Source organism: Vicia villosa, linkage group LG5 (assembly GCF_029867415.1).
Source record: "Vicia villosa cultivar HV-30 ecotype Madison, WI linkage group LG5, Vvil1.0, whole genome shotgun sequence".
NCBI classification, from domain to species: Eukaryota; Viridiplantae; Streptophyta; class Magnoliopsida; order Fabales; family Fabaceae; genus Vicia; species Vicia villosa.
This window is the reverse complement of record NC_081184.1, coordinates 121,446,430-121,461,859: the sequence shown is the minus strand read 5'-3', so window position 1 is coordinate 121,461,859 and position 15,430 is coordinate 121,446,430. Positions and strand designations below refer to the sequence as shown.

At 33.2% G+C, this 15,430-nt stretch overlaps 2 protein-coding genes across 2 annotated transcripts; both read right to left on the bottom strand.

Moving 5' to 3' along the window:
• Positions 1-636: 636 nt before the first annotated feature.
• On the bottom strand, positions 637-4,248 carry LOC131602261 (uncharacterized). Its single transcript, XM_058874336.1, has 2 exons — positions 2,192-4,248; positions 637-1,954 (listed from the first exon to the last, which is right to left on the bottom strand). The coding sequence occupies exon 1, from the start codon at positions 4,143-4,145 to the stop codon at positions 2,262-2,264; it is 1,884 nt and encodes a 627-aa protein (XP_058730319.1). The 5' UTR covers positions 4,146-4,248; the 3' UTR covers positions 637-1,954; positions 2,192-2,261.
• A 4,238-nt stretch (positions 4,249-8,486) lies between these two features.
• Positions 8,487-11,151, bottom strand: LOC131602260 (porphobilinogen deaminase, chloroplastic). Its single transcript, XM_058874335.1, has 5 exons — positions 10,876-11,151; positions 9,827-10,232; positions 9,534-9,740; positions 9,116-9,293; positions 8,487-9,029 (listed from the first exon to the last, which is right to left on the bottom strand). The coding sequence occupies exons 1-5, from the start codon at positions 11,079-11,081 to the stop codon at positions 8,917-8,919; spliced, it is 1,110 nt and encodes a 369-aa protein (XP_058730318.1). The 5' UTR covers positions 11,082-11,151; the 3' UTR covers positions 8,487-8,916.
• Between the last annotated feature and the right edge of the window lie 4,279 nt (positions 11,152-15,430).

Here is a 15,430-nt window from a genome sequence, read left to right as displayed (position 1 = left end):
TAATGTCATGAAAGAAAAGCTTTAATGGTATGATTACAATTACAATGCTATATGTCACAAAAATGCTATAATGGTAATTGGAAGTTATGGAATTGGTCCTACACTTTTTCACAAGGGACTTAATGCTGCATATCAACTAAAACTTTAAGAGCAATTGACAACAAAATTTGGCACAGTTTTGAAAACAATTGGTATGGTCTACCTCTTTCATTGTATTATATAATAATGTGTTTTCAACTCATGCAGAAAAGTGGATTCCATACTAAGAAAGGCAAAAGTAGGTCACATTCACTAATAAGGATCCCTGACTTTAACACGGTGACTTTGGAACAATTTCTTCCATTGGATTAATCCTGTGAATCAAACCATGTCACGATTGTTATTTCTAAATTTTTTTTTTTTAAAGAAAATTGAATGGCAAAATATCTAAATTTGGAAAAAGATATGTTTCGAATCTCCTTCGACTTCAAGTTTCCATCACCGTTGTGACGACAATAGACGCTGAACTCTGATCTATGACACTGATTGCTTTAATTTTTATTCATTTTTGAATTTTCTCCATTGTTCCCTTCTTTTGATTGTACTATAAACAATATGCATGGCCATTGATTGTAGTTAGAAACTAAAGACCTAAATTTTACCCCTTTTCATTGAAAACCAGTATCCATATAAATGTTAGATAATCTCACATCACACTGTACTTCCATCTCTAGATCCATTGATATGCCATATTTTCTAACTCTTTTATCTTGGATACACCATATACCTCAGCTCCATTGTTCTTTGAAAGAAAAATTCAACAGAATAAAAAACATTGTTTTTTGAAAGAAAAATATTCAACATAAAAAGAAATATTTTTGCAGCGATGAAGGTCAATAACATCCAGAAGCTCGACAGATGACAGTGGCATGCAGGTAGAAGGAGCGCAACGAGTCAAGGCCAAATAGTTGAGTCTGATATGGGGCGTGAACTCGTTGTTAGTAACGTTTTGTGGTGATGCTTGCTTGAATCATTTCTGATCATGATTATTTAAGATTTACTTTTAAAAATAAAATTAAAAAGCATGATTCGTGTCTCTATATATATGATACACAATTGATCCAATTCATGAAATTGGTCCAAAGTCATCCTAACTTTCCCGCGTTAAAGTCGGGGGATCCGTATCCCACATTCACATCCTAGAAAAGGCTACAGTATCTGATAGGAATCAGATCTTCACAAATGCATTACAGTACTTTCCAAGAGAACGCTGTTAGAATGAGCTTGAAGAACCTGAAAAATAAGTTTCTACTGGAACAAGAATCATAAATGATAAATCTAATGCCCCCCTTCCACCACTTTTAAGAACAATGCAGGAAAAGAAACCAAAAAGAATATGAGCATATTCTAATTCCTCTTCCACATTATCAAACAAGGTAAAACACTGAAATTCTAGATACTTGTAACATTAACAACCACCAACTCATAGCATGTTTATTGTAAGAAAAAAAACTGATACCATGTCTGTATATCCGTCCAAAACCATGCCACTACCAGACTAACATTCATGCAGTAACAAGAAAATTCTGCTAAAAAATTGTACATTGGAATGTGTGTAACTCATAATAAACAGATACAGAAACACACTACCAATCTTCAGATAATCAAAATCCACCGGATTAAATTCCAAGGTATATATACTAGAGTCGAACTAAAGAGAGCAAAGTAGAGCACATGTATTAACAAATGGTCCGGATCAAATTTTTTTAACTTCAGGACCACTTGCAGTAAAAGAAACCGTTTTTGTGAGCTTGAATCATCAATAGTCACAAAATCAATTCCAATTACTATGGCATCACAAAATTTATAAGTATTAAAAAGCCCGTATTTTATATTACTCCTCAAAGATGCAGGTTATCTTAATTTTCGGAAGTATGTATTTGCGAATCAGATATGGTCCACTTTAAGAGTTAATCTGAAATAGAGAAGTTACAAAACTTTCTTTAACAGCAGAGATGGAAGGATAAATGTTAAGATTAAAACAAACAAATAGAACAGCTGTTGGGAAGAAGGGAAAAAATATTCATATTTTTAATCATGTCCATTAATTGAAAAATGTGTACGTATTATACACTTTCTAATATAAAGCTAAGCACTTAAAATTCGACCAGATCTGCAACAGAAAATTATGTACATAAAAAAGAATGCTTACCAATCATGTTATCACCACTTTATGAAGAAAACCACAAAAACTGTACATCAAAAAGAATTATATTGTTTTTCTATTGATCCTTTGTCTTTCTTATTCTGTTTACAAGAGATTCTATTGATTTTTGGACTCTAGTTCCTTCTGTTTGCATCACCGCTTGAGATGCCTCGTGTAGATTTTGAATCCCACGACCCAAACTAGCAATTGAAGGGGCGGCAGGGAGTGATTCAATAGCGCATTCAATCCCATCACCATACAAAAGCAAGCCTGTGCAAGTTCCGATGCTGCCTGCAAATGTAGCCCACGGCAAGAAGCCAATACGCTGCAACTTTCGCTTCCTCATTATTTCATAGAATGCCGTCCTCATAGCAGAAACACTGTTTTTTTCAACAGAGGCTATAACACTGTGAGTAACAACTCTAATCTTTTCAGCAGATGCAGCTGCCTTCATGAAACCCGATGTTTTGGCCCCAGAAGTTGCAAAGCCGGGTGCCACAACTTTAGATGGACCAACTGCAACACTCAGTATTTTCTGCAATTGGCTGAGAATAATCTTGAGTGAAGTTGGAATTTTGAAAGTAACAACCTTGGTCAGTGTCGACATGGGGACTACCTTGGTCAGAGATGAAGCTCCTAAAACTGCTGTTGCTCCAGCCCCAACTGCCACCACAGGTCTATCTGCTAACAACCGCTTCCTTTCACCATTATTTAAACTAACCCCTTCACCTGTGATCAATTCTCCAACAATCTCTTTAACTTCATCAGGAAGAGGAGTATCCCAGTGTTTCCTAATACCCGCCAAGACACCAGCATCAACTATTGCCACAATGGTTTTAAACTTATCTGTCTGACTACGAATAGACTGTGCAAACAGCACTTGTGACTTCTCATCAACCTCAAGCTCCGAGAACTCAACCTTATCCGACTTTGAAACACCTTTCCCCTCAATTGGCCTCAACCCCTTATTATTCAAAGCTATTCTAAGCCCCTCAACCGCAATCCTAAAAGTATAAACCTCAGAAACCGTTCTAGTATCAAGAACCTCCCCTCTATTCACATCCACCAACATCTTCTGCACATGCGCCAACGCATTCCCCATCGACGGCAAATCCGAAAACATATCATGCAAGTCCTCAAGCAAAGGATAAACAGACTTCGCAAAAGCAGGAGTATCATAACTAGTCGCCGGCTTAATTTCCACCGAACCCACCCCAGAAACAGACTCATTTTTACTATTACCAATCAAAAGAGGATCCATACAGCCAGATAAACCCTCTGCCAACACCATCCTAATATCTTTATTAACAGAAAATCTCCTCGCCAAAGACCCCGCAGTTTGCTGCTGAGGAACCAAACTATTCACAATACTCATAAATCTGTTTCCACCATCAACTCCACCAGAATTATTACTATCACTATCATTGTTGTTACTCCAATAAGAACTCCCTAACGGCGATTGAACAACAACGAAATCCGAACCAACATCCTGAGCAGCCTTTTTAGCCGCCAACAAAGGACCATTAAACCCAGTCCCAAAAATCTCCCTAAGAACAAAATCCCCCGCAACACTCTCATACTTATCCCTACCAATTTTATCAACAAAACACCGTCTAACAACACCAAAAGAAGAAGTAGGTACCGGAACATCAAAGTCTTCATCATCATCATCATCTAAAGGGGAAAAACCACCAGCACCGGCTTGAACAATAACGGCGTCGGGTTTGATTTCATTGATGAGAGATTGCGCGTCGAAAGACGATCGTTCGGATAGGTTGAGGGATGAGAGAATGTAAATTAGGGATTGGGTTTTGGGATCGCGTAATGCGAATACGAATTGTTTGGTGTGATCGGGGAGGTTGAGTTTGTTTACGAGTTGTTTGGAGGATTTGAGGTCGGTGGATTTGAAGGAGGAGAATGGCCATAGGTTTTGGAGATTCCATAATAACGTAATCGCCATTGTTGAGGTTTTGAGTGTGTGGATTTTGTGAAAGGAGGAAGAGGAAATTTTCAGCAGCTTGTTTGTTTCCAGGCACTACGAAATAGTAGGGAATTTTAGCCCCAGTTGCAACTAGTAACTTACATTATTAACATATTTAAAATAAATACATGATAGTAATTAAATAATACGATTTGAAAAAATGAAATTATTTTAAAGAAATGGAAATAACATTTAGCATTTTAACATATAAAGAAGTGGTTATTAAAATGATTTTATTATAATTTATTTATTTTTATTTTTAATTTTATAATTATGTGTCAAAATACTTCATTTAATTGGATGACGGTGGAAAGTTACTTTATACTAACAATACATTCTAAGTAATCTCTTATTTTAAAATGAATTTTATTTATTAAAACAACGATTATTTTAAAAATAAAAGAAGTGTAATGATTAATTTATGAGAAAAAAGGATATATATATATATATATATATATATATATATATATATATATATATATATATATATATATATATATATATATATATATATATATATATATATATATATATATATATATATATGTAAAATAATTTTTCACCGTCAACCAGTCACGACCATGATAAGTGTCACTTAAGTGTCAAGTGACACTGTTATTTTTAAAAAGTTATGTGACATGGCTGATTGATGAATCCCAATTGAATGATAATATAAAATTATTTTACATTATCAATCACTATCTTTAGTCTTTTAATTTATTTATTTTGAGCGGGTTTGATTAAAGACTAGTTAGATATAATATTTAATGATAGCAGTGTTTTTTATTTTTCACATTCATGAAAAGGTAGTTTATCTATAATTCTTTCACACAATTTCAGAGTTGTTTATGACTTTTAATTTTTTTTTAATAAAGCATATTTGTATTAATTCAAAAAAAACTAATCACAAACACGGCGATATGTAGATCCAGCCCTTAAGTCGATTCACCCTCTCGGAAATCACCACCTATAACATCAACTTAGCTATATGAGCTCTAAGTTTTCTACTATACCACTCTCTATATACAATCATATCAATGATATTTGCTCTTATCCTTATTTGATCTATACTATTTTCAAAGCTTCTATTGTTCCTATAATTCCACAAACTATATATAGTTTCAACAGCTGCCAGTTTTAGAAGCGCAACTTTCCACCCTTTTCTTCGAACCATGTTGCACGAGCCACCCTAATGCATAATTCCAAATAAAATATCTTTTTATTTGATAATATTAAGAACGGTATGTATAGCACATGTAAGCTAAAAAAACAATTACTAGGATTATATAGATATGGCAACAGAGTGAGGCAAGTCGATTTTCAGCATTACCATTCATGTTTATGTATTTTTATATTTGCTCGTCTTCAAAATCAACCAAGGATGATTATTGAATACTCGTTCCCGTCTCCAATGAGGATAAGTTTTTTCGTCCGGCCCTAACATTTTAAATTTGAGAAGGTCTGACAAGGTGGGTGCAGGGTTAGTTTCAACATCTTTTCCCTTACTTTGTCTCTGTTTTTAAATTTTGGATTTTTCCTGCTCTACTCTGTTTTAAAATTCAAGTTTTCCTCCACCCACCCTTCCTCTAATTTAATAATGTTTTCTAATATGATATCAGATAGCTAGGTCGATCAATGATAGAGACTCCTTAATTGGTATCGCCTCCCTCCTCCGCTCAGGTGTCTACCACTTCGGTGCTAGAAACATTGCCTCTGATAAATGAATCACGACGATTACATTTCTCTCTCAAAATCGCGTAGAAGCTTGATGAAATGAACTTTCATTTATGGCACCAACAAGTGGAACTGTACATCAACGCGTTTGATCTCACAAATCTGGTGGTTCTCGGGTTCCGCTGTGACACGTTTAATCATGTGTACTTTGCATGGATTCCAAAAGATCGGATGCTACTCTCGTGACTTCAACCCATGTTATCTAATAAAATCCTTTCAAGTGTTATTGGTTGTTCTCATGCTCATCAACTATGGGAACATCTTTTCTCCTATTTTCAAAAGGAAACGAGTGCTCGTGCTCATCACCTTAGCATTGAATTGTGTATGATTCAACTTGACTCTCTGTTCAAGATTATCTCTTTAAGATTCGCTTAATTATGGACGCATTAGCCTCCATCGGAGATCATATTCCAACCTCTCACCATATCGATGTAATTCTTGAAGAACTGATTACTTAATATGCAGCTATGGTATCTGTTGTTGAAAGTAAATTTGGAGCTATGGATATTGACGAGGTTGAGATTCTTCTTCACCTTGCACATGAACTCAAACTTGCCAAATTCGAGAAACAAACAATTCCCTTAGAGTGTGTTTGGATGGAGTATTTTAATGAGGGAAAGTAATGTTTTGAGGGAATTTAAAATGATTTGACCAAAATCCATTGTTTGGATACAAAAATGAATAATTGTTAAAATGATGGAAATTTATAGAGTATTTCATCTAAGTTAAATTTAATCATTTTGAAATGACACCAAAAACCAAAGAATTTGAAATTCCTCTCATGTTCCATAAAATGTATTTGTTATTATTACTTCTTCAAATTTTACAAATTGGTCCTCATATTTTCCAAAATTATAAAATTGACCCCAAAAATTTTTAAAAATTTGCAAATTGGTCCTTAATAATTTTTAAAATTTAAAATTTGGTACTTCAAATTTTTAAAAATTGCAATTTGGTCCCTACTTTTTCAATTTTTTAATTTGGTCCAAAAAATTTATATTTTATAAAAAAATCACCCAAAAAATCAAACAATGAATTACCTTAATACTTCATCCAAACAAAATAATTTAAAATGAATGGATTTCAATTGAATCATTTGAATTGCTTTGAATTTTAAATTCCCTTAAAATTTTTAATTACCTCATCCAAACACACTATTATAGTGTGTTTGGATGAAGAATTTTAATGAGGTAATGTAATGTTTTGAGGGAATTTAAAATGATTTGCACAAAATTTATTGTTTGGATACAAAAATGAAGAATTGTTAAATGATGGAAATTTATGGAGTATTTTATCTAAGTTAAATTTAATCATTTTGAAATGACACCAAAAACCAAAGAATTTGAAATTCCTTCATACTCCATAAAATGTATTTGTTACTATTATTTCTTCAAAATTTACAAATTGGTCCTCATATTTTCCAAAATTATAAAATTGATCCTAATTTTTTTTTAAAAATTGCAAATTGGTTCTTAATAATTTTTAATATTTACAATATGGTCCTTCAAATTTTTGAAAATTGCAATTTGGTCCTTATTTTTCAATTTTTTAATTTGGTCCAAAAAATTATATTTTATAAAAAATGACCTCAAAAATCTAACAATGAATTACATTAATACTTCATCCAAACAAAATAATTTAAAATGAATGAATTTCAATTGAATAATTTGAATTTTAAATTCCTTTAAAATTTCTAATCACCTCATCCAAACACACTCTTAGGCTTTGTTTGCGAGTTTGGAGAGAAAGGGAGGGGAGAACTTTGAAAAATAGGAAGAATTGGGTGAAAAGGATATAAAGATTTAGAATAGGAGATTATGGAGGATTTGATTTTATTCATAACACCAAAAATCCTCTAATATGAAAAAACTCAAAAATTGTATTGAAAGAGAGTTTTAGAAGGATTACATAAATTTTTTAAATATCTTTTACGTTGTTATAGTGTATCTGAAAATTAAAAATTTAGTAATGATAATGACTCTTTTATCATTCTAAATAAAATCATTTTTTCAAAAAATGTTACATATTTTGCTATATTTTTTTAAAATTTCAATTTCAGAAACCTTTTCATCTCTTCCCCCTCCAAACTCGCAAACAAAATCTTAATCTGACTCATGTGGCTCCTCAAGCAACAACAGCGGTGGAGGAATCAACCTCTCATGTGGCTCCTCAAGCAACAACAGCGGTGGAGGAATCAACCTCTCATGTGGCTCTCCTCAAGCAACAACAGCTGTGGAGGAATCAACCTCTCATAAGGAGGCTGCTTTCCTATCCTCCTTGAATTACATCCCTATCCTCCTTGAATTACATCCTTTTTTTAAAATTAGTTCTTAAGATATACTCATTGTTAAGGTACTCTTAAGGCAACAAGATCTTGTAAATACCTAATGTACATGCATAGAGCCTTGATAGTACATACTCCTACATAGTGCAAATATAACCGTAAACATTTAATGTTCATTGATCAAGTGAGCATAACTTGTATACCAAATTTATTCATATTTCTTCTAAGAAATAACAGTAATAATTTATGCTGAATAAACAATGGGCAAAATGTCAAGGCCGCCAAGAAAATGATAATAGATATAAAGAATAAGGACCCTTTATAAAACAATCAATAGATTACACTTTTTCTTTCAATCCCTCCAGGATCAGCTTCAAATTCAACAAATCAACCCTTTTTTGCAATTTCAAACTTTAAGGAACTCAACATTATATAGCAAACAACACCAACAGGTATTTCAATTGTAGCTTTCCTGAACCAGAGTCAAGAATCACCCATTGAAACTTCCCTGGGAAGAACGAATTCTAAAACTTCACTATTGCAGGAACAATAAATATTACAAAAATTTGGCTTACAAATCACCTAATAAAATACAACAATTTGATCCTGATAAGGAGTTCGGTTGAAAAAGAATAAACAAACTTCGGGTGCGGCCACTTGAAAAAAGCTCTGATAATACAACCTACCATACATGTGTAACCAATTGAGTGTTGAAACTTATAATCTAGGATGTTAACTTTTAAAAAAGCCAGGTCCAGCTCGAGAAAGAAGCTCTTCACCTGCATCCTTACCAATCTTCATCATATCTTCATAAGTATAAGGACTAATTCTAGAAGTTTCAAGCACTGCACATACGGAGTTTAGGTTAGGAAACTTATAATATGTAGGAAACTAGAAAGCAAAATAAAATGTATTGCAAACATGTGCATACCACGGGTTCCATCAGGGGAAGCAACTAATCCTCTAAATAAGCAATTGCCATCCTTATCTCTGCTAGCATAACCTGCAATAGGCGTTCGGCAAGACCCGTCCAAAGTTGTAAGGAAGGCTCTTTCGCAGGAAATTGCTAGTCTTGTTTCTTCATGATTCAGCGAAGCAAGATATTCTGCCTGCAAAAACCGGACAACCAAATACTATAAAACTAAACTGCACAACTATATCCATAGGAAACCCTTAACTCCTTAAATTGAAATATTTCAATGCAATAGCTCTTCATCAATATAAAAATCAGCCTACGCAAAATTTTGGTATGATACTATAGCTCACAAAATATATTTATACATTAAACTGAGAAAATTTAAACAAAAACGTGTTTTCATCAAGTTCATGGAATATAGTTGAACACTCACCATTTTATCATCATTACTTCTACATGCTATTCCAATTGCACCTTGGGCAACAGCTGGAAGCATATCATCAATTGATAGGGTTGAAGTTACATTTTCTGTCATATTTAATCGTTTCAGTCCAGCCAAAGCCAATAAGGTAGCTTTAACAACCCCTTCACTGAGTTTTCTAAGCCTTGTTTGAACATTGCCACGGAAATTATCTTGCACCTGAGATTATAATTATAGGTTAAACAAAAATCAACTAGATTCAATCAGTACTCCAAACAACTAAAATGACAGAAACACTAGCTTACACTTAGAGATGGATATCTGTGAAGGATTTGTGACTTTCGTCTAAGTGAAGCAGTACCAATAACACTTCCAGCCGGTAGATCAGCTAGTGAAGCCGCACTCAATGATATAAATGCATCTCTAACATCCTCTCGTGGAAGGTTACACGGCAAAATAGTTTTCTCAGGTAAGTATGTAGGAACATCTTTCATTGAATGAACAGCAATGTCAATGTCCCCATTTATGAGTGCTTCATCTATTTCTTTTGTGAACAATCCCTTCCCGCCTATGTCTGCAAGCGGTTGCGATTGTATTTTGTCACCGGTTGTTTTAATAATCACAATTTGAATAGCTCCTTCTTCAGCTAACTCCGTATGTGATGCTATGAGTTTGTCTCTGGTCTCGTACGCTTGGGCCAGAGCTAGTGGACTGCTCTAAATATAAATATACGAATTCGTTAAACCAACTACGAAACCTTTCATAATCATCTAGCTAACAATAATAGAATAAATAAAAACAAAACAAATATTCCATAACAGAATAAACCAAAGATGAGTCTTCTTTTCTTTTAAACAATTAATTGTATCTTGAAAATCACTTATTATCTACCACGAACAGTCGAACACGATGATTTCGAGCATTTCATTCATTATTTCATTTATCCCTTTCTATAATCATCCTCTAAGGAAGGTTTCTAAGGGAAGTTTAGATCTGTTGGGATTCTGTACATGCATTAAATTAAACACAAGAAGGTTAAGTAAAATACTGATAAAACGCAAAATCCTAACATGATGAACCATGCATCTTGCATAAAACAAAACCCCTTTTGTTCTGAAATTCACAAATTTACAACAAACAAAGCAAAATCAAATTTTGGCAATAAGTACAATCACCAAATGTCAATAACACCTTATTATCTAAGTCAACATGCTAAACAGCTTCATCAAACACAGTTTAACCTAACATAGCATAGACCCATTTAACTAAACACTATAAAAATGCAAAATTTAATTAAAGTTGATTCATTTACTCCAATACAAAAAGAACCCAGAAGCAGAAACGAGTAAATTACCTTCCTCTGGTACCAATTCTGACAAGAGCGGTCTTATTCTGCTGGGTTTGTTGCTCGACGGCAAGGGAAGCCCTGATGCGACATTTGAAGAAAGGCACTTTTTTGAAAGATGAGAAAGGGAAAGAGGAACTGAGAAGGGACAGGGACGGATTGGAAGATGAAGATGGAAGAGAAAATACGGAAGAGGAAGAAAGGGTCATCTCCATTTGGGTGTGAAGCAGTGCAGAGTTTGGAGTTGAAGAAGTGAATTGGGATTTTAAATGTGTGATATGATCTTAAGATAGAGCTTTATTATTTGACAAGATCTTCAAGATAGAACTTGTGGTCCCCACCTTACCCTATTACTTACATTACCTTGTTATTACTATGTCTTAAAATTTTGATGATGGGGAAATTTTGATTTTTGCAACTCTTGAATCACACAAGTATTGTAGATTCTGTCTCTTGAAAATAGTTGATAGAGTAAATGAAAAATAAACAAGTAAATGTAAATGAAAGTTGAAATTATTATTATTAATAATTATTTTATGATTTTTTTTAATAAATAGATAAAATAATCATTCAAATTACTATTAGAATTTGTCAATATATATGTAATTAAAGTAGATGGTCTAATTGGCCGCACTTCATTAATTTTTTTTATGAAGTTCATTGTATTTCATATTCATATTTATATAGAAGATGATTATTGATATTATAATATTATGGGTGAGTGAGATATCTCATCTAGTATTTAATAATAGATGAGTACAAGTTCTTTGTTCATAGTTTAGTATTTACCAACAACATTTTTTTTTCTCATGATACTTCATAGGTAAGTTTTTCCTCCTCAAGCAATATTTTAATTTTTTTATAATGATTCACTTGTAAGATTTTTACTTGCTTCTTAGTGACAGATTTAGCTTGCGATCCACGTGTCATCGGTTATTCCTCATTTTTTTTCTCATAATATTTTATTGGTAAGATTTTTTTCTGGAGTTTCGTCTAGTCTTTTTAGAGCTTCGTCCAGTCTTCTTGAAGTTTCATTCAGTTTTTACATTTTCCTAGAGTTTCGTCCAGTTATATTTATATTTCATTTTCCTAGAGCTTCGTCCAGTTATATCTCATTTTTCTGGAGCTTCATCCAGTCTTCTTGGAGCTTCGTCCAGTTTTCTCATTTTTCTAGAGTTTCGTCCAGTTATATCTCATTTTCCTAGAGTTTCGTCCAATTATATCTCATTTTTCTGGAGCTTCGTCCAATTATATCTCATTTTCTTGGAGCTTCGTCCAGATATCTTATTTTCTTGGAGCTTCGTCCAGTTATCTCTCATTTTCCTATAGCTGCGTCCAGTTATCTCTCATTTTTCTGGAGCTTCGTCTAGTTATATCTCATTTTCCTAGAGCTTCGTCTGGTTATATCTCATTTTCCCGGAGCTTCGTCCAACTTTCTTGGAGCTTCGTCCAGTTATCTCTAACTTTCTTAGAGCTTCGTCCAGTTATCTTTAACTTTTCTGGAGCTTCTCTAACATTTCTAGAGCTTCGTCTAGTTATCTCTAATTTTCCCGGAGCTTCGTCCAATTATCTCTAACTTTCCTGGAGCTTCGTCCAGTTATCTCTAATTTTCTTGGAGCTTCATCCAATTATCTCTAACTTTCCAGGAGCTTCGTCCAGTTATCTCTAATTTTCATGGAGCCTCGTCCAGATGTTTTTAATCTTCTTGGAGCTTCGTCCAGATGTCTTTAATTATACTGACCCTGCCCAGATATTTTCTATTCTCTGGCCTCTCCATAATCGTTTCATCACCTTTGGTCCGTCCAAATCACTTTGATCACCTCCGGTCTCGCCCATAACATTTTACCCTACTCTCTTTGACGTCCTCACTACATCGAAGTAGGGGACCAATCCCATGTCATTCTAAGTTCTACCAAGGCAAAAAAATCAAGACTCGAAGGTACAACAGCAAACTGCGGATGGGTTCTTGCCCACATATCCTCAACAAGTTGGTCATTCATACATTTCTTCCTCTTACAGGACAAAATCAGGGTCTTCCCGTGTTTAATTATCCACCACCACAAACGTGCGAAGACTTTGTCTTTCGTCATCTCAAGTCGAAGGATAATTAAATAGGGGCAATTGTCATACCCCAATTTTGTCTAAGTATTTTACCATTATATAGTTTTTGTTCCATTTTATTTCGAATAAATAAGTTGGCACAACTGATAAGACTTAAGGAGTTGCAAGCCTGATATTCCAGTTTCTATTCCCACCTTTCCCACTTTTGACATTTTTTTCTTTTATTTGTTTCTAATTTTATTTCTTTTATTTTATTTTACATTTTATTAAAAAAATCACAAAATATCATAAAATTACATTTTGTATCATTTTAATTTTTAATTGTTTTTGTTTTTTATTTAATGACAAATATCTTTTTGATAAATAATCAAAATACATCTTTTTCAACCCTTTCAATTTTAGTTTGTGTTCTTATTTGTAGATAAATTATTATTTTTTATTCTTAATTATTATTAATAAAAAATATACAAAAAATGTACATGTTATTTTATTAAAACTGATTTAACTTTTTTTTTGGTTTTCGTTAGACTTTAATTAGTTTAGATTAATCAATTAGATTAATGTTAATTAGTTTTGATTAAAGATTTTGTTAATTAAGTTAACTTTATTTTTTGGTTATCAGAAGTATAAAATAAAATATAAGTATTTTCATCTTATTAAGTTTAATTTAATTAATAAAAAGTAGTAAAAAAAATCTTTTTATTTTATTAATAAATAATAACAAAAATAATTTGTGAATAATTACTCATAACTAAATTCTCATTCACTGACCTGTACAAAAAAATCCTCTGATTAAAAATTAAATAAAAGATCAATAAAAAATTTTCTTTTCACACTTTAAAATCTATTCAACTAGTCAAATTTTCTATTTTAATCTAATTCAATTCAAAATTCACTTTTGTTCTCGAGCGTTAATTTAATTCAAGACAAGCATTTTCAAAACTAAAAGCAATCAGCCAAACATCACTCGAACTACAAAGATTCTGAATTTCTCATTGCTCGATGAGGATACGTAGGCATAAGGCTATGAAACTTTAGCGAGTCCCTTAACCTTCGACTAATTTCTTTTTCCTAGTTTAAACCATGTAAATATCTCTCTTTTGTAAATATATCATTATAAATAAAATAAAGCTCACCAGAAATAGGTAAGTGTAGCGGTAAAAATGTGACTCGACGCGTTTTCACGCATTCGAAGTACAACAGAGTCGCCACCAAATTTTATTTATTCCAAAAGGAAAGGGAAAATATCGATAAAACCCACGAATAAAAAGGAAATGGATAAGATGGTCATCGCAACCAAATTAGGGTTCGGGAGTCGGTTAAGCAAGGGGAAGGTATTAGCACCCCTCACCTCCATCGTACTCGATGGGACCCATTTAGTTAGTCTTGTGATCGATTGTTAGCTTATTATTTACTTGCGTTATTTATTAGGTTGGAAAGAAGAAAGGAACAAAAAAGGTTTTTTATTATTGTGCTCGCCAAGACATTTGTATCTTGTGCCTATGTATTCCCTAGTGCAATGGGAAAGTCAGAGCAATCGTAGTTCGAGCTAAAACTCCAAGTTGGTTGATTGATTTTAGCGAGAGGTACTCGATCGCATTCAAATGGAAATACTACGCGCACATGGATATGAGATCACTACAAGAATGGATGACTAAATCAAGGATAAAACAAGATTTTGGCCATCATCGCATTCGAGCGGAAGATATTCGATCTTCACATGTGGAAGTATGTTCGCATTTTAAAATTGAATAAGTGTCTCGTTTATAAAAAAGATTTTGAAGTTAAAAGGTATGAATAAATTGAAGTTGTTTGTTAAGAGAAATCAAACATTTAAACAAAGGCTTAACGGCCATCGCCTAAATGCTTGAAAGAGAAAATTGCACAAGTACGTACAACCCCCTCGTAGGTGACGAAAAGAATTCTCGCTAGGGAGAGAGAAAGATATGATTTAGTGAATCAAAATTGTTGTAAAAAGGTGAGATGAATTGAGTTTGAAAGATCTTTAGTTGGACTCAAGCGTTCAAACAAAAGCTTAACGGTCATCGCCTAAACGCTTGAAAGAGAAAATTGTACAAGTACGTACAACCCCCTCGTGGGTGATAAAAATGATTCGCGCTAAGGCGAGAGAAAGAAAATTAATTGGGTCCAAGTATTTAAACAAAAGCTTAACGGTCATCGCTTAAAATACTTGAAAGAGAACTCGCTAAATCAAGTTTTAAAAAGTCTTTAACGGAGTCTACGCGCTCAAACAATGGCTTAACGGCCATCGCCTAAACGCTTGAAGAACAACTTGTACAAGTACGTACAAACCCTTCTTTATTATCCATTATAGACTTAAAATAAATTAATTAAAAGAAAGTGTTTTTGTAAAAAAGAAAGGATGAATTAAATCGAATTTTATGGAGCTTTTAATGGAGTCTAAACATCCAAACAATGGCTTAACGGCCATCGCCTAAATGCTTAAAGAACAATTTGTACAAGTACGTACAAACCCTTCTAC

Excerpts from the sequence above, each read along its gene's own strand:
- LOC131602261 (XM_058874336.1), bottom strand. The coding sequence starts at position 4,145 with ATGGCGATTACGTTATTATGGAATCTCCAAAACCTATGGCCATTCTCC.
- LOC131602260 (XM_058874335.1), bottom strand. The coding sequence starts at position 11,081 with ATGGAGATGACCCTTTCTTCCTCTTCCGTATTTTCTCTTCCATCTTCA. Across the intron at positions 9,294-9,533 it reads GAAGTAATGATGATAAAATG|GCAGAATATCTTGCTTCGCT; the intron begins GTGAGTGTTCAA and ends CGGTTTTTGCAG. Across the intron at positions 9,030-9,115 it reads TTCCCCTGATGGAACCCGTG|TGCTTGAAACTTCTAGAATT; the intron begins GTATGCACATGT and ends CCGTATGTGCAG.